This window comes from Euphorbia lathyris, chromosome 5, assembly GCF_963576675.1.
Source record: "Euphorbia lathyris chromosome 5, ddEupLath1.1, whole genome shotgun sequence".
Lineage (NCBI taxonomy): Eukaryota > Viridiplantae > Streptophyta > Magnoliopsida > Malpighiales > Euphorbiaceae > Euphorbia > Euphorbia lathyris.
In genome coordinates this window covers 47,047,790-47,072,168 of record NC_088914.1, presented here as the reverse complement: position 1 = coordinate 47,072,168, position 24,379 = coordinate 47,047,790, and the positions used below count along the sequence as shown (strand labels likewise).

General features: G+C 35.0%; 1 protein-coding gene across 1 annotated transcript; it reads right to left on the bottom strand.

The window, feature by feature from the left end:
- Positions 1 to 3,819: 3,819 nt before the first annotated feature.
- On the bottom strand, positions 3,820 to 7,757 carry LOC136230355 (filament-like plant protein 3). Its single transcript, XM_066019406.1, has 4 exons — positions 7,471 to 7,757; positions 7,170 to 7,347; positions 5,220 to 6,448; positions 3,820 to 4,882 (listed from the first exon to the last, which is right to left on the bottom strand). The coding sequence occupies exons 1-4, from the start codon at positions 7,624 to 7,626 to the stop codon at positions 4,700 to 4,702; spliced, it is 1,746 nt and encodes a 581-aa protein (XP_065875478.1). The 5' UTR covers positions 7,627 to 7,757; the 3' UTR covers positions 3,820 to 4,699.
- Between the last annotated feature and the right edge of the window lie 16,622 nt (positions 7,758 to 24,379).

The following is a 24,379-nucleotide window of genomic DNA, read 5'->3' as shown; positions in this document are numbered from 1 at the left end:
ACTCGAGCTCGAAAAACACTCGTGAATGATTGGATTTTAATTTATTCAATTGTATTTAATTTGATATTTTATTATCGAGTAATGTTTAAGTATTTAAAATTAAGGTTTGAAGCACTATGATATAATTAGGATTGACAACAAGGCAGAGATTTCATGTCGTTGCTTAATCTAGAGGATTCATCTCAATGGAGATGGATAATATATATTGTTTTGATAAAAGCTCGATTGTATTCGGCTCGATAATAAACGAGCCGAGTTTGAGCCGAGTTTTATTGAATTAGTTAACTATAATTTTAATTTGTTATATTTTTATTGTTCATATTTATAGTTTTAGGTTGTAATTAAGCCGAGTCGAGCCGAACTTTGGCGTGCTGAGGTTCGGCTTGTCATAATGTTAACGAGCTCGAGCTGAGCTTCGAGCTCAGTCTAAGCTCAAATTTGTGTTTGAGCTCGGCTTATTTAGAAGCTCGTTTGTTCATGAGTCAGGTCATTTATCTTGTTCATGAGCTTAGCCCGCAATCTGCTCATTTATTTTGTTCACGAGCAGCTCGTTAAGTATGGTCATGAACAACCTCGTTTATTATATTCACGATTGAAATAATATCAAATAAATTAGTATCATGTTTCGCAAATGAAATAATACGATTTTACATGTATAGACATTAAAAATCTCCTTTTAATCATTAAATAAAAGATACTGTGAGGAGAGGGAGGCGGAAATGAAAAAAAAAAAGAATTGGAGGACCCTATCCTTCTAACCTAATTTATATTTTACTATAAAAGAATTTTGGAATGACCCACGTATCAAATTATAATCATTGAATATAAATAATATTCGATATTATTCATGAGCTTATTCACGAGCTTCTATCGAACTTGTTCACGAGCCTCTATCGAGGCTGTTCATGAATATTATAGTCGAGTTTGTCATGAACTTGTCCACGAGTCTATAACCGAGCCTGTTCACGAGCTTTCGAGCCAAGTTTTGTTATGCTCAAGCTCGGTTGGTTTACGAATCAAGCTTCTAAACCATGTTCGTGATCGACTCGCTTATAAATCGATTCGAGTCGAACCGATCACCGAGCTGCATATGAAAGCTTGGCTTATTTACAGCCCTATATAGTTTAATATTATTTTGATTAATTTTTTAAATATAAATATATAAGCATTGGGCGGGCTAAGCTGAGCTTGAGAATCAGTTTTCTTACTTTGGCCCAGCCTGGTCCGAGCCCGATGTAAATATAATGCAGGATGGGTTAGGCTTTGACAATATAGTTTAGTGTAAACCCCAATTAGATCCGGACCAATCCATGAACGAGTCTATTCTTTAATATAATTCAGAGTCATTTTATCTTAATTAGACTAGGGTTTCTTTTATTTGTCGGAAAATACTTTTTTTATTTTTTGGTGTTTGTTTGCTTAATCAAATAAGCCAAAGCCAATGAAAAACTTTAGGTCGGTCAAACAGAAAAATTTATGAAAAAAGTGAAGAAAATATTTTATCGTTTTTTTTTTTGAATGAAGGTTGGGACGTGAAGGAAGGCCGGACATCCCAACTAGGTTGGCACCCCCAGCACAACCAACAACCCTTTTATTAATAAAGAAAAGAAAAAAGTACAGAAGTAGGAAGAAAGAAGAAAAAAAGAAAAAAAGAAGAAAGCAAGAGATTACAGAAAGCGAATATGCGCTACATTGCAAATATCGTCAAACACTAGGGCCTGACAGAAGTGAGGTGCCGAATGCCTCCAGCAGGTAGAGGAAGCCGATTGCCCATGACTCGCAAGCCTATCCGCTGTTTGATTCCCTTCCCTGAAAATATGAGTGGCTCTCCAATTCATTGCCGAAAGCTGATTTAGACAAGTTTGCCATTCTCTTCTGATTCTCCATGGAACCTCTTCCTGGTTATTGTTCAACAATTGTACGGCATAAGATGAGTCCGATTCGATCCAAATGCTCCTCCAATTTCTTTCCCACTCAGCTTTGACTGCAAAGGCAATCGCTTTGAGTTCTGCTATGTGAGCGAATATTTTATCGTTTTTTAAAAGTAAAACATTTTTTAAACTTTTAAAATCCTATGCCATCCTTCTTACCCTTTTAAAAATAATAATCACATATTATTTTTTCCAGTTTTTCGAGGTTATAACTGAGGATTAACTAAAGTGAAACTTGCATTATTTTAGCAACCGAATTAAAACTAATTAGGAGTAAAAAACTAATTAGGAGTAATAATTTAATTGCTAAATTTATAGTATGAATTAAGAAATGGTTCAAACATAAATATACTAAAATAATTATAAAAGTTAAACAAAAATAAAAATAAGGCAAATGATATATACAACCCTAAGGGTTGTATATAAGTATTAGTTATTCGCATATAACAATAAAAAGAGATAATTTTAATTCTAAAATAAATATTTATTTGTATTGGAAATATAACAATATATTATGAATATATGTACTTAAGTATTTAAACATTTAAATATCAATAAATTTTAGGATAAATAATTATAATGTATTTGTGTTTTTACTTAACATACTAGTAAGTTCATTATATTATTATAAGGTCCTTAAGTATTATCTTAATCAATTGTTTAGTCCTTCCATTTGTTTTTATAAATGAAAGTCCAAAATTAACCCTAGTTATATATATAAAAAAATTATCTTTAAGTTTTAAATTTAATCTAATTAATTTTAATAAAGTGTTTGAACTACATATACACCGAAATTAATATACTTAAAAAATGTATTATTAATTTTTTTAAATTATAATTATTTTTTTCTTTATTTTTAATATAATATCTTTAAACTAACAGTAAATTTTTTATAATTTTTTAAAAATCATATATTTTTTTTCATTCGTAAAATTTATTAAAATTGTAAAAACTTTTACAATGATAGTTTTGCTCCTATTTTAACAATTTTTGAAATATTTTTTATTCATTTTTTAGTCAATAAATTTTACGTTATTAAATTAAAATTCTATAATTATATAAAAATTAATAAATCAATTACTTTATATTGAAGTTTATATTGGAGAGATTGTGATTATGTAGGAAAAAAGAGAAAAATAAATATAAAATAGGAAAAATAAATATTTTATTATTAAAACATAAAGCAAAGGGTAATTTTTGTATTTTAAAGTTTATTTAGTATAGTTTGACCATTGATCCAAGCATAATGACTAGTGAGTTAATAAAAACAAAAACTGGAGGACTATAGAATTATTTCTACAAAAGGCAAGGACTAAGTAGTGTATTAGGTAAAAATACAGGAACCTTATAATTATTTACCCTAAATTTTATATATTGAAAAACTAAATGGACACTATTAATAAGAATTTTTGGGCTTTTATTTACAACCCTTAGGGCTATAAATATCAGAAGCCTAAAAATAATGGTGTCAAAAGAATAAAAATAATAGAAATATATAAACAAAGTAAGCCTTACTTTGTTTTTTCCACCATTGGATGATGATGAACCTTGACAAAGTAAGCCCGTCCAATGGTAGAAAAAACAAAATAAGCATAGAAGACACCAACAATAGAAATATATATATATGAAAAAGGAAATGAGACCGTATTTACTGAAAACCATAAAAATAAAACAATTAATACAGTTGATAGTTGATGGTCATTAATTATTATTTTTCTATTTATTTTGGTTATACTCCCTGTTATTCACCGTTAATAAAAAAAAAATGTATACATTTTTCTATAATATCCATGATGGATAATACCTATTGAGAAATAATTCATATATATATATATAATAATTGAGCACCAATTATTCACAAGTTATTGCTGGAAATAGGAAAATAAAAGCATGACAGCGTGTGCAAAAAGAAAATAAATGTGTCAAAAGCAATTTAAACTTGACAATAGAATTTAGAGAAAAGTTCAAATAAAACCCTTGTGGTTTCACTAATTTTCAGATAAAGGACTGTAGTTTACTTTTTGTCAAAACGAGGACTGAGATTTCACACTTTTAATAATGCTATTAAAACTATCTTTAACGACCTGAAAATGAAAATTTTCAAGAATTAAAGTTGTTCAATGTCATATTTTCTATGGAACTACATTTTCGATTTTAGAAAATCATCTTTTTTGAAACTTTCTCTCTCTAAACATTAACTTTCTCTCTCTTTACCAAACATCACCTAAATAATCTCGAAATAAAAAAGTTGAAGAATTAAAGTTGCTTAGAATATTAGTAGTTTTTAAAATATGTCATTTTTGAAGTTGTTAAGGGTGATTTTAATAGTATCAATCGAAAAAGTCCTTATTTTGCTAAAGTTGAAAACCTCAGTTCTCGTTTTGACAAAAAGTAAACTACAGTCCTTTATCTGAAAATTAGTGAAACCACAGGGGTTTTATTTGAACTTTACCCTAGAATTTACAAATAATATACAAATATGCAGAGCTTGTTGATTATCATGTATAACAACTGTATTTATCTTATAAAAATCTATTTGCAGAAGCCCTAACTTTGGTTATAGATACAGCTTATATTGATATGAATTTGCCTCATTGCTAACTTCTGTTTAATCATTCATATATTCACTGATTGCCATTTTGAATCCCACACGCTCTCTAGGGAATATCTTCCCAAAACCATTCTGGCTTTTCTCATGCACACTTGTTCAGTTTACTATTCTCTGATTTACTTCAAGAAAAACCAGCTACTTTAAGAGATTCAGGTACCTACAATCTCCACTGCTCGTCTTTTTTGTGCCCATGCAGTCCTTCACTAGTGAGAACTAGTGATTCGTTGGGATCAATAAGGAAATCTTCCATTGTTGCGAGTGATTTCAATCCGCGGCCAAGAGATAAGATTGTCTTCTGGCATTCAGCGAACTTACTTGCTGCCTCAGCGAGCTGTTTCTCCTGGCAAAAACCAAGATTTCAGTCAAATAAAATGAAAAAAGTATAACATTGGTGGACATGCAGTCAAAACAACAAAGTACAATTGTAATATATATTTTAGGTAGAGACTATGGTTACTTTGTTTTTTACAAAGTAACCATTATTTTATGTGTTTTCACAGTTGGATGACGAGGTATAAAATTAATCTTAATGATGCTTTCGACATAGGTTGCACATCGGTGTAAAGGCTTGCAACAAAAACGAATAGACCACAATTTGGTAAAAAAACAAGCTAGTGTGAGACAAAATTTTATGCGGAACAGCAAACTTTGGAAAACCCCTACATTACATTACTTACTTGCTTTATCTTCGACCCTTCAACTCGTCTTTGCTCAACTTCTCGCTGGAGCTTAGTTTGACGTTTCAATTCTGAAAGCTCTTCCTCCAATTTACGACTCTTGACAGCATTTTCTGCAGACAATGCATGCTCCTTAATGACCTCTGCATCTAATAAACTAACCTTCGAATGCAAGGTTTTGTTTTCAGCTTCAGCAACTAGGAGTTGTGATTCTGCTACTTCTCTCCTTACTTTGGTCCTCTCAATCTCTTTCTCTACAACTTGCTTTGCTTCATTTGCAAGAGCTAACTGAGCTTGTAGCTCTACCAATTTACTATCTGCTTCCTTTCGTTGTATTGAAGACATCTCTAGTTTTCTCTGGCACTCGCTTAAAAGCTTTTGTATTTCAACTTTTTCTTCTTCTAATCTCTCTAACCTCTCCTCCAATTCATCAGTCCTATGAATCGTGACTTGAAGTTCATATTTCAAAGGGCTTTCAACATCTCTAGCTTGTTCAGATAAGGATCCAGCCTCAAGATAAGAACTCCCAGTTTCTGTACCAGGCAAAGCTGCAAGTCTTTCCATTTCCAGAAAATCATCCATGAGATCAATTTCTACAGCAGGGACCATCAGGCTCCTTCCAATAGCCTTCTGATTCTTTAATTCATCAAATTCATTTACATTTGCAGATACACATGAGTCGGAACAACTTGAAGAGGCAGTCAAGGATTGATGGTCAGTTGCAGGGGTTGCTTTACGAGCAATGGTCTTTAGCCTACGACACTCAGCTTCAAGCTTAGCAACCTTCTTTATGCACTCCAAATGCTGTTTGCTGGCTGTTTCAGCTGCTTGGATGCTCAGGTCTCGCTCCATAATCCTAATCTCTATTTCCTCAGCTTGAGAAAGAAGCTCACTTTTAAGTGAAGAATTCTCCTCCTCTGCAGCCTCGAGTTTTTTCTTAAGGTCAGAATCAACTGAGGTTGCAGCTACAGTAGTTTGAAGCTGAGTCTGGAGCTCAACAAGCTTGCACTCAAGCTCAGACTTTATAGATTCCCATTGACGAGTCTTCCTTGCAACAGCTTCACTGATCTTCTGCTCTTGCTCTTCTCTAGCCTGTCTTAGTTGCCTGACACATTCCTTAAGGGCTGCATCTAGATGAACAACTCTATCTTCAAGTCCAAGGTTCTTCTTCGTAGCAGCCTCAAGTTGTTGCTTTACTGTCAGAAGTTCTTTTTCAGCCTTCTCCCACCCTGGTATCCACATGGAGAAAAAAGGCTGATTTTTACTTAATATGGCAAAATTCTTTAGAAAAATCTAACTTGGAGAAGGAAAGGGATAGTATGAAGACCTAAGCACAATTTTTTTGCAATGCTTTGACAGCCAATACCCATTGCAACAACTTTTGAGGGTAACAAAGTAAGTACATGTTATCATGCATTAAGAATCTTCTTAAGAGAAAAATGGAAAATGTACAAGAGAGCTATTCCTACATCCACAAAAACTAATGCAATAATACACAACTTATTCTCAACAAAAACAAAAATACAATTAGCTACATGAATTGTTTTTCCACATTTTTTACTAACATATGTTCATGAATTACAATGAAGATTAAGGTAGTGTTATCTATTTAGGCATCATAAAATAAAAAGAATGCCCCAATAAATAAGTCCACGCTACAAAAGATTGTCTCGGCCGGTGAGGGTAGCAGTCGAGTTTGCTAAACTCTTAACCCGTAGCATATATAAGTTTTAAAACCCAAATATCAGCTAGGACACAGCCTTATCCAGTAAGGCTTTAAATGAAAAAGATTAAACATCATTAACTCATCATCACAAAATATTTCTTCTGCCCAACCAATTGTCTTACCCGGTAGTATGATTTCTATCAGGATATTTTCAATCAGAAGAATGTTGCTTTTTTGAAGCCTAGTAGCAGCGGAATGTGAAGAAAAGGCAAGAGAAGGGATACCTGAGACAGCTTCTTCTGCAACTTTGGCATGCTGCTTTATCAAATTTTCCTTAGCACTAATGTTCAAAAGTGCAGCAGAAAGTTTATTCCCTAAACTCCTCACATCATCATTTGTTTCTTCACCAGTGACTAATTTAGAAGTGATTTCTGGTGATTGAGGATTATGAATTGTGTATGCCTTCAACAATAACAGAAAAAAAGAATCAAAATTAATTTATTGCAAATGATGACTTAGTTAAAATTCAAAGAGAATTAGATGAGTATAGATAAGATTTCAATTAATCAAATAATAAAGTGAAACCTGATCATCGGAGAATCTTTCGGAATGGGAAGAGAAAGAGGAAGCGTCAATTTCAGCAGGACTCTTCTCAGAAGACTTGCGTCTCCACAACCAACTCCGGCGGTCCATTTCCAATTCCAGTTGAAAAGAATCATCATCATTACCAATATCATTCATCCAAAGTCCATAAATCCACCTTTTCTCATGATTAAAGAATGGCCAGAGAAATCAAATGAAAAGGAAGCCAAAAAGGAGGAAAATGGAAGTGTGAGGAAGAAATTGATGAAATCAGCGTCTGCTTTGCTTTGAATTCACTCCCCAACCAAAACAAACGTTTTACCTTTTTCAAAACAATGGCCCACCAAATAATTCCTTTTTATTTATTTTTTACCTTTTGAACCATTTATTTTTTTTGATAGACAAAGTAAAGAAAAACAACCAAAAAACACCCAAAAGAAAACTAATCCGGGATTAGCTTGGGAAAGCTAACCCCCACTAGATCATCAGAAAGTATAGAAAAAAAGAAGTCGGAGGCGACGAGAACTTAGAGACTCCTAACATCCTCACATGGCCCTCAGCAGCAAGGCGGTCAGCAGCCCTGTTCTGCTCCCTGAAGACATGCCCAAAGTTGATGGTGTCGAAGGAAGAGTATAACCTCTTGATCCTTTTTACTAAATTTTGGCTATTCAGACACAAAGCTTTATTTTCAGAAATAATTTTAACTGCTTCTAGGTTGTCCGATTCCACCAGAAGACTTTTTAAACCCAGACTTTTGGCGAGTCTAAGCCCAGAGAAGATTCCCCAGAGCTCAGCAGTGAAGGAATATCTCATTCCCAGGTTCTGAGCAAAGCCAGACACCCACGCACCACCAGCGTCTCTCAAAACCCCACCAGCCGCAATCCTGTCATCCAACAGACATGAGCCATCAGTATTTAACTTCACAGTCCCTTCATCAGGCCTACTCTAACCCAATAAATGAACCTCACTCCCCCGGCTGGTATTAGATAAACTATCCTCCTTAAAGCTCTTAATAATAGTATTAATTTTTTTAGAGAAAAATCCAAGAAGATTAGGAAAGACAATTGCTCCTTCTCCAAATATATCAGCATTCCTCCACTGCCAAAGCTGGTGACAGACGACGGCAAAGAGAATAGCACCATGCTCCAGCTCAAGCAAAAGCAAACCCTTAACATCATCTATAAACCAATCATGCCCAGGATAAGCCAAGAAATTAGGTAGCAGATGGCCCGGAAGAATTTGCCTTCACACCTTTTTGCTCTTCACACAATCTCTAAGAGCATGGCATGTAGTTTCAGCCTGAACTCTGCATCTACTATAAGTATCAGCCTCCACTAAATGGCGTCTTTTCCTCTCCACGTCCGTAAGCAATCTATCTTTAGCACCAAGCCACAAAAAACTCCTAATGCGATAGGGAACCTTCAAGGCCCAAATGTTCTTCCAAGCGAGTGAAGGAGGAGAATCCAAGTTGAGATAAAATGCCTCAAAAGCAGACTTACAAAAATAAACCCCGTTATTTGTAAGGGACCAATAGTGAATATCCCCATTTCCTCCTTACTACTAACTTTAATTCCCCGAATCTTCAGGAGCGTTTCCAGATTAAGGTAGTCCTTAAAATTCGACCAAATCCAATCTCCCTCCGAATCCACCACATCAGCAATACTCCAATTGCGAATTTCCAGAGGCGGCGGAGAAGAACACACTTCTAATAAAGGCTTCATCCCCAGCCAGGTGTCGTTCCAAAAACTAATAGATCTGCCATTGCCCACCGACCAACCAATCCCAGAACAAAACTCTGAGAACACAGCATTAACCCCTTTCCATAAGAAGGAACAATTAAGAGCTCTCTCTTTCGGACGCCCAAAAACTTTATCCTTTCTGTATTTACCACACAATAACCGAGCCCGAAGAGCCAAAGGGGATTGCCATATTCTCCAAAGAAGCTTCATTAAAAGAACTTTATTATTGTCCCTGGCTTGTCTAATCCTTAAACCTCCCCTATCTTTAGGTTAGCAGATTTCCTTCCAAGGAACCAAATGAACTTTATTCCCCTCTTCTGAGTTTCCCCATAGGAAACGACGATTGATTTTATCAAGGCCATTGAGAACAGGTTCCAGTAGTTTACATGCTTACATTAAGTGATTGGGAGCAACACAGTTCACCGATTGGATCAAGGTAAGACGGCCCGCCAGAGAAAGGGTTTTAGCTTTCCAATTAGCACACTTCTTATTAGTTTTATCAAAGATCTCTTTAAAAGAAGCTTTCGAAACTCTATCACTATGGAGAGGAACCCCCAGATAGTCACCAAAAGCCTTGGTAAGAGGAATACCGGAAATCTCACTCATTTTCTTACAAACCCTTTGGTCCATATTATTAGAACACAACATCGTAGACTTTTGGATGTTAAGATTTTGACCAGAAGCAGAACAAAAGTTAGTAAGGATATCCATAATCACACCCATTTTCTCCTCACTACCTTCCACAAAGATCATCACATCATCAGCAAAGAACAAATGAGTGATAGGGGGACAAAATTTATTAATGGTAACCGGATGGAGCCTTCCAGTGCTAACAGCATCTTGGATAAGATGGGTAAGCCTCTCCATAGCAATAACAAATAAGAACGGGCTCATAGGGTCCCCTTGACGGATACCCCGAGAAGGGGTAAACTCCTCAGACAAGTCCCCATTGATCAAAACTTGGAAAACCGGAGAAGAAATATAAGCCTTAATCAAATTCCTCCAACTATCTGGGATCCCAGCTCTCTCTAGACTATCAAGAAGAAAGCTCCAGTTAATCCGATCATAGGCTTTCTCAAGATCCAGCTTCAAGGCCACAATACCCCGCTTACCCTTTTTAATTTTCATTGAATGAACCATCTCCTGAGCGATAACAATATTATCCATCATCTGTCTTCCCGGGACAAAGCTGCCTTGATTCTGGCTAATAATCTCAGGGAGAATACACCGAAGTTTATTAGCCACAATTTTGGTAACCACCTTATAGATCATATTACACAGACTAATAGGTCTCATCTGTAAGAAAGAGGAAGACTTTTCCACTTTAGGAATCAGAACCAGGAGAGTTTTATTCACAAGCCTAATATCCTCAGAACCATCAAAAACCCCTTTTATAAAACTGAAAATTCCCTCTTTAACAGTATCCCAATGCTTATGGTAAAAGCCAGCCGAGAGCCCATCAACCCTAGGAGCTTTAGTAGCACCAATGTTAAACACAGCCTGACTAATCTCTTTCTGATCAATAGGGTGGAAAGCCTCAATAAACTTATCCTCACTAACCGTCGGAAATGTGGACCTAGACAGGGCTCCCATCAAAACCACCGGATCTTCAGTAAATAAGTCTTTATAGAAATTAAGGGCCAAGAGCCGAATTTCTTCATCCTCATAAACCCAATTACCATTAGGATCTTTGATAGCATCAATCTGATTTTTTTGTCTTCTGATAACAGTAGAAAGATGGAAATACCTCATATTTCGATCGCCATCTTTAATCCAAGCTTTCCTTGATTTCTGAAACCAAAGTAACTCCTCCTGTCTAAGCACAACTTTCAGCTCATTCTAGAGGGGTCTAAGGAGACAGCTCAAACTATGGTCAAACCTGATCTCCAATATACGTTGGATGCCCTCAATCCTACTCAGAATTTTCTGTTTCCTCCTGATAATATGGCCAAAAATGTTCCTATTCCAGCTCACCACATTACTTCTAAAACCCTCAGCAGCCAGCAAGACATTAGAATGGGGTTTCCAATTCTCATGAATGAAGTTCTTAAACTCAGGGTGAGATTCCCAAGCCACACGATATCTAAAAGGTCTTTCTCCTCTAGGACGAGGAGCTCTCACCAACCTGATAAGGATAGGACTATGATCCAAATGACGGAAGGGAAGATTCAACACAGCCGCTTCAGGAAACCTGCTCTGAGCAACAATATTAGCATAAACTTTGTCCAAACGAACAAACGTACTATTACATTTCCAAGTAAACTTATGACCAGCAGCACCAAGATCCGTCAGACCACACAGATCCATATCCTTCTTATGATTAAGACACATGTTAATATAGTGATTACCACCCCCTCTTTGATCACTCATAATAGCAATATCGTTAAAATCACCGGCCACAAACCAGGCATCCACCATACTCGTACTTAAAGCCCCCAAAACCTCCCAAAGACGTTTACGATTGGCCAGAGCAGGATTAGCATACACAACAGTGATAAAAAAAGGGGATTGTTACCCGGGTAAGTAACTTTACTATGAATAAATTGTTTATCCATCTTCACGATATCAATTTGAACACGATCAGACTTCCAAAACAGCCAAATACCACCAGCACGACCCGTAGCCTCCGACCTGACACACTTCCAACTTCTAAATAATTTAACCACCTCATCTGCTTTAGCTCCACTAATCTTAGTTTCCAGTAAAGCAAAACAAGAAGGGTTGAACTGTTTAATCAAATCCTTAACATGGATCCGGGTAGCCTTGCTTGCCGCTCCTCTAACATTACAAACAAACAAATCCATCAAAAGAGGATAGCAAACACAGGCCCAGCCAACTAAATCCGATATTTATTTGGGGCTCTTAAGAGCCTAGAAGAGGTACCTCCCGGCCCCCTTTTATCCAATAACCCAAAAGAAGTTTGGTTGTTCTTATTACTACCCTTAAGTTTCTTCATATTCATCTTATTAACCCCCATGGTTTTCCCATTTTTAGTCTCAATACTGAGTTTAGAAAAACTAACCTCTTTATTCAGCTCTGAGACTTGAGGATTTTGAGCCTAATTACAAATCTGGGTCACTTCTTTGGATTCAAACAGAGAGTTGACAGTCTCCACATTATTCATAACTAGATCTGCAGGCTCTAAGTCTAGCATTTCCAACTCTGATTGATCATCAGTAGGTCCAGGGTCTTGGTCTCCATCTACGGGAAGAACCCCAAATCTCGATCCAGAACAAACCTCCACAGGTTTTCTGGTCTCATCACATTTCTTTGGACTAGATGAATCCTTCCTTCCATAATCCTTCTGGGACAGGCTCTGATCATCATTAATGTCAGGAGGGAGGTTAAGGGCCACAAGAGCGCGTGTCCTTCGTCTCTCAGAATGCTTAGCAACCATCCAAGGACCGAAATTCCTCTCACCCCCTTGGATACCCTCTTCTTTGGCCACGACAGCTTCAATAACATCCTCATTGGCCTTTTTATTTTTAGGACAACCCTCATAAGTATGGCCAAACATCCCACATTCATAACATATATTGTGGATTCCTTCATACTCAATAAAATATATAGTATATTGTAAACAAAATTTCGATAAAAGGGGTTTTGCTAGGTCAATATCAATACAAACCCTAGCAAACTTGCCTCTTTCAGCTCCAATAGTAGTTTTATCCACATGGTGGACTTTACCAACAATTCCAACAAATTTCTTTAGGAATATTTCATTATATTATTCAATCGAGAGACCTGAGAATCTCACCCAAGTCAGAATCCTATTAACCGAGCAGTCCCTAGGGTTAAAGTTAGGAACCGATGGCCTAATGGCAAGAACGTGATTAGATATAATATAGGGACCCCCATTAATCACTGCTTCATAATCATCAGCATGTGTAAACTTAATTACATAATAATCATTTTCCAAGTCAGTGATAGTGACTTTCCCTTTTCTTAGCCCACTGTGCCCGAATTCTCTGAGCAAAGTAGTTGAATCCAATTTTTTTCCCCAGGATAGCCACTATTAAAGACAATTTCCATTTCGAACGCAGGGCACATTTATCTGCCGAGGTCAAACGAATCATAGGACACAACAGATCGTCCAGCTCCTCATCTTCCCCATCTGAATCGGACAAAAAATCCTCCAAGTCTTCATCCACCATACCTCCATAATTGGGTATCTCCTCCTCCACAACCCCCATGACCGTATCCCTCCAAGATATTTTGGACATCCCCGAGTTCAAGGAGGAATTGACCGCTTTCTCAGGGACACCCATGGCATCCACCTGATAAATGCAAAAGGCAGTACCATTCGACACCCCCCAACCCTAGATCACATGGACTCAACATCTCCCCACCCGCCTGACCAGACAGCCATGCCCTGCCCCATTCTCCCTCACCTGCTCCTCCACACCCGCTCTTACCCATCCCCTCCCTAACACCTTCGCTCCTCATCACCACTCGATCCAAAGAGTAGGATCTCTCCATCTCTGCCCCAGAGACGCACGCCTTCTGCCCCAGCCCTGTGCTCCCATCCGAAATAACCCCTTCCTCCTTGTCGTCCCGCAGATCGGAGCAAACCGATGCCGCAAACAGCGGACCGTCGGCCGATCGCGGGACAACGCCCAAACCGCCCTCGCTTCCCATAACTAGATCTTGCCCCCTCCGCCCCAGCGCCGTGTAACCCAACCGCCGACAGTTCAGAACGCACCCTAGCTGCCATGGACGACCCTCCCCTAGATCTCTCACGTTCACGCTCCTTCATCGCCTCAGAGAGAAATTCGCCTAATAATACGCACTCTTTTGAACCATTTATTATTAATCGTGTTTGAGATTTTTCATATAAATTATTAAAATAATTAATTTCTATTTAACACTTTCCTCCTAAATTTATACTTTTCTTTAAAATTCTTTTTTCTTCTAATAATTCTTTTAATTTAATAACTATTTGCATTACTAATAAATCTCTTTCTTACCATATTATTTACTTATGAAAATATTAAAAAACTATTGCTAAAAATATATTAATAATATAAAACAACATATAATAAAAAAAATATAGACCATATGAAATAAAATTGATTGTTATTCCTATACAGTTAGAATTATTTATGGGGTATTTGAACATTTCTAAACAATAAATAATAAAATTGTACTTGACAAATATATATAAATTATCATTAATTATAAATAAAATATGTCCTTTTAAATTTAACTAATATATTACTAAAATATATTTGGTTTAATTTTTTGTAATAATATTTAGCGATTTTACCCAAAATAGTTAGAAGTATAGTATTTTATTAGATTTATAAAATTGCAATTTTTAACCATTTTGGATCAAACAACAACTATTGATGGAAATTCAAATTTGAAACTTTTCACAAAATGCTACTTTTATTTATGTAGCTTTTAACAAATTCAACCAATTTTCTTTTTTCATTTTAAATCCGCGAAACTCCAATATAATTTACTCTTTCTTTCGCAACAACATAGAACTCACTACGCCAAATAGCCTCTCATATGATGGTTAAAAATCATTATCCCGCAAGATATAAATCTATCACGGGGCTCGCTGCCGTCCGATGCACCTTCAGATGACGGTTGGGTTATGTCATGTGAAGGCACGTCACATGACATTAACCTATTTGTGTACTGTCATATTACTCTTGTTACGATGACATCTTATTTATGGGGAATTGGCTTATTTAATGTCATCACATGACATACTAATAATTAAAAATGTCAAGTAGATATATGGGAAATTAGCTTATTGGTATTCGCGATGATAGTTTTTATAATAATTTCCGTCATTGTAGCTTATTTCAGATGGCATAGGTCTTAATCAATCATGTCAATGAATTTATTTTCAGATGACAGATTCGTTTATTTTAATGTCTTTTTATTGTTGTTTAGATGACATTTTTTTAAACATAAATGTCACTCTTTGCCTTCTTCTTCGAATGAATTTCTGGTTTTTACCTAAATAATGAAATTTCTTGTTTAGATGAACAAGAAATTTTGTATATCAATGATTTTAAATTTATTGGAGACTAATGTTCATAATCTGTTTACATTTGTACAGATAAATTTCTAAATGTAATAAATATCAGGTAAAAAAAGCAATACATATCCAATTGGACAATTTGGCGTAGTGTTGGAAACAAAATCCAACTTGATCTGCATATCTTATAAGTCATTATTAGGCTTACAATTCTCAAGTCTTGATATCTGCAAAACCAAATGCATTTCATTAATTACGTACGTATTACAGAGACTATTGAGACCCAATAACCCATTTACCCTTCCCCTTCCTAGACCTTTCACTTACCCACCCACAGTATAAATATGAAGCTTTTACCACATTCTCAAAAGTCCATAACCCAAAAGTATACTTACCCTAGTTATACCGATCATGGATAATCTTAGGGGCCTCCATTTTCGTATTGAGGTAGAGTTTACCATACTCCGGCAGGAGTCACTCAGGTGGCTTCTCAATATTACAAGTATGTATCTTACTCACCCAAAAGTTATGTATTGTTCTTCCTTCTCTATTTCTGCTAACGCACGTACGCTTGCTGCTATATATGCAGGTTCTGAGAATGGCATCGACAATGGTATGTCATGATGAAGGGCCTTCCAAACACCCCTCGTGATGGAGGTGTATACAGAGTCGATATCAACTTCCATGTCGATTTCCCCTCCACACCTTCAGTTGTAAGAACATGAACTTATTAATACATAATAATGAGTTCATATATATGCATGCATATACACTCATGACATTACTATTATTCTCAGTTCATATTCAGGACTAGGATTTATCATCCTAATATCAGTCCTTTGGGAGTGTATCTATGTCCTAGTTACTTGATCGCCCTTTCTATCGTGTTGCCACGGTAAGATGATGCTACAAATCTATGCATTTTACTATGTTTGGGGTCTAATTTATCTATACATGTTTGGGGTCTAACTTGTCTATGCATTTTCTAGTTGATGTGGTATATTTATGGAATGCTGATAGAGCCCTTCATTGAGGGGCCATTTCCTGCCAAGAGCAAATTTCTGAGCAATACATCAGTAATAGGGCAAGTTATGTTTCAACTGCTAAGAGATGGACTCAAAAGCATGCAGGGGGCATGATGATGTGCGAATAGCATGCAAGGGGGGCATGATGTGCGAATAGCGTGCAAGGAGGTGTGCATGCTAGACAAACATTGAGTTGGATAGTGTGGACTACTTGAGAGGCATGAGCCCAAATTGAAGAACAGACTGATTACTGATTACAAATCTACTTGGTAATCAATTTGATCTTCAATTTGCCTTTGATGCCTCTCCAGTACTCCACACCATCCAACTCTAATGTTTGTTTAGCATCCAGACCTCATTGGTTGTTATTCTCACATCATGCCCCCTTGCATCATTTCCTTTTTTTGTAATACAAAGTAGACATATGTATATTCAAGTGACACAGAACATGCTATATATCAAGTAGACAACTTACTCGTGTATACAAGTCTATTCCTAAATTGATATAAAACTTGTGCTGATAGCATCATAAACTCATCACTATACTTCACTGATTAAGGTATATACAAGTAGCACTAAGCTACATGCTTCAAACATGTTCAATGAACATATGTATATTCAAGTGACACAAAACATGCTATATGTATATACAAGGGACACGAAACATATGTACATTCATAGCATAAGAGTATGGCCAATCACAATATAACTCGTAAGTATAAAAGCATATATGTAGTATAAGATGCATAAGAGTATGGCCACCAACTATACTCAAGTGACACAAAACATGCCATATGTATATACAAGGGACACAGAACATGTTATATATCAAGTAGACAACCGATAGCATCATTTGACTATATCATTATACTTCACTGATTAAGTTATATACAAGTAGCACTAAGTATGTTCATACACATACTAATATGCCTTGCATCAGTATTTCACTCAATGAACATTCATAGCATAAGAGTATGGCCAATCACAATATAACTCATAGGCATATATGTAGTATAAGATGCATACGAGTATGGCTAATCACAATACTCAAGTTACACAAAACATGCTATATGTATATCCAAGTGACACAGAACATGTTATATATCAAATAGACAACTGATAGCATTAGTTGACTATATCACTATACTTCACTGATTAAGTTATATACAAGTAGCACTAAGCAGGTTCATACACATACTGATATCAGTCCTTGCATCATTATTTCACTCAATGAACATTCATAGCATAAGAGTATGGTTAATCACAATATAACTCGTAGGCATATATGTAGTATAAGATGCATAAGAGTATGGCCAATCACAATACTCAAGTGACACAGAACATACTATATGTATATCCAAGTGACACAGAACATGCTATATATCAAGTAGACAACTGATAGTATCAGTTGACTATATCACTGTACTTCACTAATTAAGTTATATACAAGTAGCACTAAGCAGGTTCATACACATACTGATATCAGTCTTTGCATCATTATTTTGCTCAATGAACATTCATAGAATAAGAGTATGGCCAATCTGAATATAACTCATAGCCATATATGTAGTATAAGATGCATAAGAGTATGGTCAATCACAATATAACTCGTAGGTATAAGAGCATATAAACAGGATCATGCTTCATAAACATACTCATAGTTAGTTCTAGCTCCCTAAACAAAACATCAACCATAAACTTGAATCTCCTTTACTATGTACCTGCCACTTGGATTGTATAGTTCATGAAAAGTGAGCATGGTGATGAAGTGTATGATACTGTCGCCACAAGCTTAGTCATAAACTTGTGGTGTTAGAATCATTTTCCATAAGCATAATAAGCCAAGTGACACGATACATAGTGATGGAGATTTAGTTGACCATATGACTATGCTCCAATGTGGTGACTATGCTTTATAGCAATACACATACACAACCCTTATTTATCACATACTCATGTCTAACTATTGTATACAAATGAATTCAGTTCATGAAAATTCCTATACACAACCCTTTATCACATACTCTGACTAAGGCATACAACAACATCATACATGCAACCAACATAACAATATATGTACTCAACAAGTTAAAGAAATCTTCCCATATATTGTAGGCATGAAACCATCTCTTCCATCATCTGTCCCATATACTTAAGCACTCTTACTATCCTTGCAAATATTAGTTTCAAATAAAAAGGAATTAGATGAGTTCATAATCCCTAATTTAATAATATTTGCAAATAAAAAGAGCAATATCTACCTATATCAGCATCACCCACAATAGCACCACGCAGTATATATTGCCCTAGGTTAAAAAAGATAAAGACCAGAGATCTAACCTTTTCAACGATAGGTCTGAAAATTAATAGATATCCTTTCTAGTTGCTGAAATCAATATACACAAGAGTAAATCAGATGAGGAAAAGATATAGTAAGGAACAATGAAACTCTAATACATCTAGGAACGAAGTAAATATGGCTTACCATTATCTTGTTTTGACCCAGTGATTTGCATGTAGAAAGCAACCGGCTAGAAATAGCCAAAGAGAGGGGTGAGAGAGATAGGGACGAGCTGTGCGAAACCTAGTTAGGGATTTGGAATCAGAGAGGGGTTTATAGATGAGCTGAAATTTCAGTCAACCGTATTGAGCACCTTAAATTTGATATTAGTTTTCGTTGGCCGTGTAAGTGAAAATTTCATTGCCGCTTTTTTTGTTTTCCGCATACAATGACAGTCATTTATAACAAATGTCATCTGATGATTAAGTAAATTTTGACTTAAACGCACGCTTTCTTTACATGACAGAGTTCTGTCATCGAAAGGCCACATGTAAATTGAGCTGACCTACATTTACGCTTTCAGATGGCAGAATTTTAATATACTGTTGTAGACACTAGGGTCGGAGGACCGATGAAGAAAACATAGCAAAAGGAATCCAAATCAGTCGATTGAAATAAACGTCGAGTCAAAAAATAATAATAACAAAATTTTGTTCGGTTGAAACCGTTAAAACTGTCTCGATTAAATTCTAAAAATTAAATCGAGACGACGGTTAAAACGATTCCGCGAATGAAAATAAAAAATCCTATGTTTGGGATCGAGTGCTACGGGGTATTTAATTTTTCTTTTTTTAAAATTGTTATTTAAATTATAAAAAAAATGAAAAGGAGTTTTGAAAAAATACGATTTAGTCGAGCCGATCATATTTATTCTCTCGTCGAAAATTAAAATTCATTTAGTTTTACTTCGGTTTTTATTTTAATTTTAATTTTTATTCATTTATTTTTTTTATCTATTAGAAATTAAAATATATATATATATATGTGCCATGGGCCTGCAAGCATGCCCATAGCGGAATGGGCTCGGGCCGCCCGAGCCCACTTAGACCGCCAGGGGGTGGTTTGGCACTCTAGCTATGGCTGGAGTCCCACCAGCCGCCCCTTTTATCACTCCAGCCGCAGCTGGAGTGCCAAAATCCTCCTTGGGCTCCGTGTTTATAAATAGCACGGACCCCAATGCACAAATGACCCGAATTTTGAGCCCCGAACACTTAACAAAAAATGAAAAAAATACTCGAACTTGGAAAACGTGAAAAAACAACTCCAAAACGCTACAAACGACTCGATTTGGAGTTCCGTTACCACCGAGAGGTAACAATCCGAGGAACTAGACCCATTTATTTATTTATTGCTTTTTTATTGTTTGTAAATATTTATTTAATTTTTGTTTTGCATTTAATAAATATTTGATTTTGAATTTAAAATAAAAAACTTTGTTTTAAATCCTAATACGAACCATGACCCGATTTAGGGGTAGTTCGGGATTAAAGCGTTGTAGATCCGTTATTTAAAAATGTTTTAAGTTATTATTTTGAATAAAACTTCGTTTTAGAACTCCCTGTTATGAACTATGATCCGATTTGGGTAGTTCGGGGATTAAAATGATGAAATAGAGTAGATCTAATATTTTTACTAAATCTAGAACATTGAGGGGCTATTTCTGTTATTTTCCACTTTTGTCACTAAAAGCAGTTTAGTGACGGATTTTCCATCCTAAATCTGTTGGAACTTTAAAAATACCTCTTTTTAACCTTTTTTGCTTTTTTGTGGTATGAGACATTAATTTATATACATGTATTTAATTCTTTAAATAGTTTTAAATTAGATGTTGGTTTATATATATATATGTATTTAATTCTTTAAGTAGTGTTAAATTTTATATATATATATATATATATAGGGGATGGAACAAGTGAGAACCCTCCCCTAGATGAGAACTCACCTTAGGTGAGAACCAACCAAAACTACGTAGTTTTGGTTATTAAAAAACCAACAGCTATTCCAATTACACAATCACGCCATTCACTCTTGCAAAATCACCATCAAAAATCGCAAATCATTCTTCATCATTCAACAATCGCAAAATCACGATCAACAATCGCAGACCCTCCATCCGTTCGATCTTCATCATTCTTCTGTCATTCAACCTCAGATCTTCCTCATCATCGTTCCTCCTTCCTTAATTAGATCAGCCTCCTTCCTCATCATCGTTCATCCATCCTCATGGCTCTGTCATTCAAAAATACAGATCGCAAATCAGATTAACAAAGACGATCTACAATCAAAGAAAAAGATTCAAAATAATTGATCTCAATTGCATCAATCAGGTAATGTAATATCCAACAACTATAAATGAATATTAATTTCTGTTCTGTTTTTTATGTTTATAATTATTCAGAAATTGGTTAAATCTGAAACAAATTGGAAATAATTCAGATTCTATTCAGATGGAAACAATGGAATTGCATGAAATAATAGACAATGATCTACAGGAGAATGATGATCACCATGAAATTTCTCTGTCTTCAACTATTGAAAGAGGTACATTCACAATTAACTTTCTTCAGAATCTAAAAAAGCTAGTTCTAAATAATTGTTCATGTATTCTATAGATAATAGTACATATTATTCGTTTCTTATTTATAATTAGTTCTAAAAATTGTTGAAAAAATAAAATTGAGTATATTGAAATATATAGTTCAATACATTCTTCAAACTGTACCTAATGTTCTAAACATTTGTTCATATGTTCTATATATTATCACATATGTTCAAAAATTCCACTTAAATGCAGTGTCAAATGAAGAGCAGCCTAATGATTCTTCTACTGCAATTATATCCTACACTCAACAAGTAGAATTTGGGCTGACTCCTGAAGGAACAAAAGAATGGAAGCCATGTTGCTCTCTAGAAAAAATACCTACTATAGGAACAAAATTTAATACTATTGATGAGGGTATTGAATTTTACAAAGCATATGCCACTGAAGCATGATTTAATATTAGAAAATCTACAGTTAAAAAAAGAAAAAACTCAAATGTTGTGATTTTTCAATACTGTTTGTGCAATAAAGCAGGCCATAAGCAGAAAAAAATTGTTGAACATACTGAAGGACAAACACCAAGAAGAAGATTAATCACACATGTTGGATGTCAAGCACAAATTGTTTTAAAGTACTGCAATGATGGAAAATATATTGTCTTTCGTTTAAAAGAGGAACATACACACCCACTTTACAGTCCACGCTGTATGAAATTTCAAAAACAGGGAAGAAATCTGACAATACTACACAAGAAGATGATTGTCGATAATTCTAAGGTGAGTCATATTCTAAATTTAAAATGTTTACAAACATCTTTACTTGTACATTTCTAACAGTTCATAGTGAAACATAGAACATAACATCTACAATTTTTCAAATTGTATTTACTTTCTTTATAAAATCTCTTAATGTGTTTTGTGTAGATGAATGTTGGACCCGTAAGAACATACAGACAAATAAAAGAAAATGTTGGAGGATACAACAATGTAGGTGCATCTAATCAGGATTTTAAAAACTTCCATAGAGATTTAAAGGCTTACATTTATGAGTCAGATGCCCAAATGTTTATTGACATTTTTAACAAGAAAAAACTTCTATGGTCTGCATTCTTTTTCGACTTTGATATGGATGAAGACGATCATCTCTACAGAGCTTTATGGGCAGACCCCATTTGTAGAAAGAATTATGCTCTATTTGGTGATATGGTATCTTTTGACACAACATACCAAACAAATAGGTATTATATTACAAGTACCAATTTCTTATTGCAATGTTCTAATTATTTTTTGGCATGTTCTAATATCTTATTTGCATGTTCTAAAATCTTATTCTTATATCCTTAAAACGTCGTCTTATTTACAAATATTTGTATATTATTTCCACAGATATAACATGATCTTTGGCCCCTTTACTGGAGTAGACCACCACAAAAAATGTGTTACGTTCGCTGCTTGTTTCATTGCTAAAGAAGATATTGCATCATTTGAGTGGGTTTTCAAAACGTTTCTTAACGCAATGGGAAGCAATGAACCTACGTGCTTAATAACAGATCAAGACCCAGCAATGAAGATTGCAATAAAAAAGGTTTTCAAAAAAACAGAACATAGATTCTGCATGTGGCACATTATGAAAAAGATGAATGATAAATTAGGTAAGCCTTCTAAAACTTTGTTTACAATTAAATTTTTTAATGCTTGACTGTTCTAATATATGTTTTGATAAGGTATTACATTGTATGTTCCAATATATTATTGGCATGTTCAAAATATTTGTATATTATGAAGATACTAACTCCTTTTTTTAATAGGTCATGCAATTATGCAAGAAACCAATTTCTTAAAAAGGATTCAACCAATTGTTTGGAGTGTTGAGATTGAACCTACAGAATTTGATGAAAAATGGAAAGCAATCATTTCAGAGTTTAATTTGGAGAAACATGAATGGCTATGTCAAATATTTGAAATCAGAAAAATGTGGATTCCAGCGTATTTCAGGGACTTATTCCTAGGAGGAATTATGAGAACTACATCAAGGTCAGAGAGTGAGAACAACTTTTTCACTGCTTTTACAAATTCTCATCTAAGTCTTGTAGAATTTTATATGAGATTTGATAGTGCAATGGATGCACAAAGGCATAACCAAGCTCACAATGACAATGATGCCAAACATAAAAGACCTGTATGTAAAACACCAATGGATATTGAAACACATGGAGCTGATGTTTATACAACCACTGTCTTTTATGAGTTTCAGGAAGAGGTTTATAATGATTCTTTTTTTGTGTGGAATAGACGGATTCTATAAACAACATCCTTTCGAAATTTACACTATCAAAGAGCAAAGGACATCAAAAAACTTTCAGGTTATGTACAACAACATTGAAGATGAAACAAAATGTTCGTGCAAGAAGTTTGAGAGACAGGGCTTACCATGTAGACACATGGTGTGGGTTTGGAAGGCAAAAATGCTTGAATCAATTCCTAACAGGTATGTGCTTAACAGATGGACTACATTAGCAACAAGTCAAAAAAATATAAATCTGCAAGGAAATCTTATGGAAGAATGTGCTGCTACGATTGATAAGAAAACATTGCTGAATCAACTATGGTCAGAGATTAATGTTTATGTCTATTTAGCTCAAGGTAGTGAGGAAAATATAAAGGATCTTGTGAAGAAGTTTCAAGGAATCAGAATGGATTTAGAAGCTAAAAACACTCAAAAAGACACTGAGAAAAACAGAACTCTTTCAAAAAATCAAGACATTGAAATATTGATTAGAACTAGTGTACCAACTGAAATTAATGTCAAAGCACCGAAAATATCAAAGAACAAAGGTACAGGTGTACATATTCCAAAAGGAAACAGTGATAAAAGATTGAAGGGTGAAAGAGAGAAAGTTATTGAGGAAAACCAGAAAAAAAGAGGTTATGCAGAGTCTGTAACCAGCTTGCTAACCATGATAGCAGAAACTGTCCAGAAAAAGAGAACAACTGATCTCATATAAGGTTTAGAACATATGAAATAAGGTTTAGAACATATGATACATGTTTTAGAACATACAATATTTTTTTAGAACATACAATAATTTTTTTCCTATGTAAGAAGCTGAAACATAAATATTTTCTTATACCGTACACTATTTTGATGACAAAGTGGATCTAACATGTTTATATTGGATCTAAACATGAATAGCACTAAAATTTAACTTCAAGCTTCTAATGCTATTCTGATTAATTTACATATGATTACACATATTTTGTTAAACAAGCC

Bases quoted from the DNA above. Each gene is read 5' to 3' on its own strand.
- LOC136230355 (XM_066019406.1), bottom strand. From the start codon at position 7,626: ATGAATGATATTGGTAATGATGATGATTCTTTTCAACTGGAATTGGAA. The intron at 7,348-7,470 runs GTTTCACTTTAT...TTATTGTTGAAG, and splicing joins AAAGATTCTCCGATGATCAG to GCATACACAATTCATAATCC. The intron at 6,449-7,169 runs GTATCCCTTCTC...TGTGGATACCAG, and splicing joins TGCAGAAGAAGCTGTCTCAG to GGTGGGAGAAGGCTGAAAAA.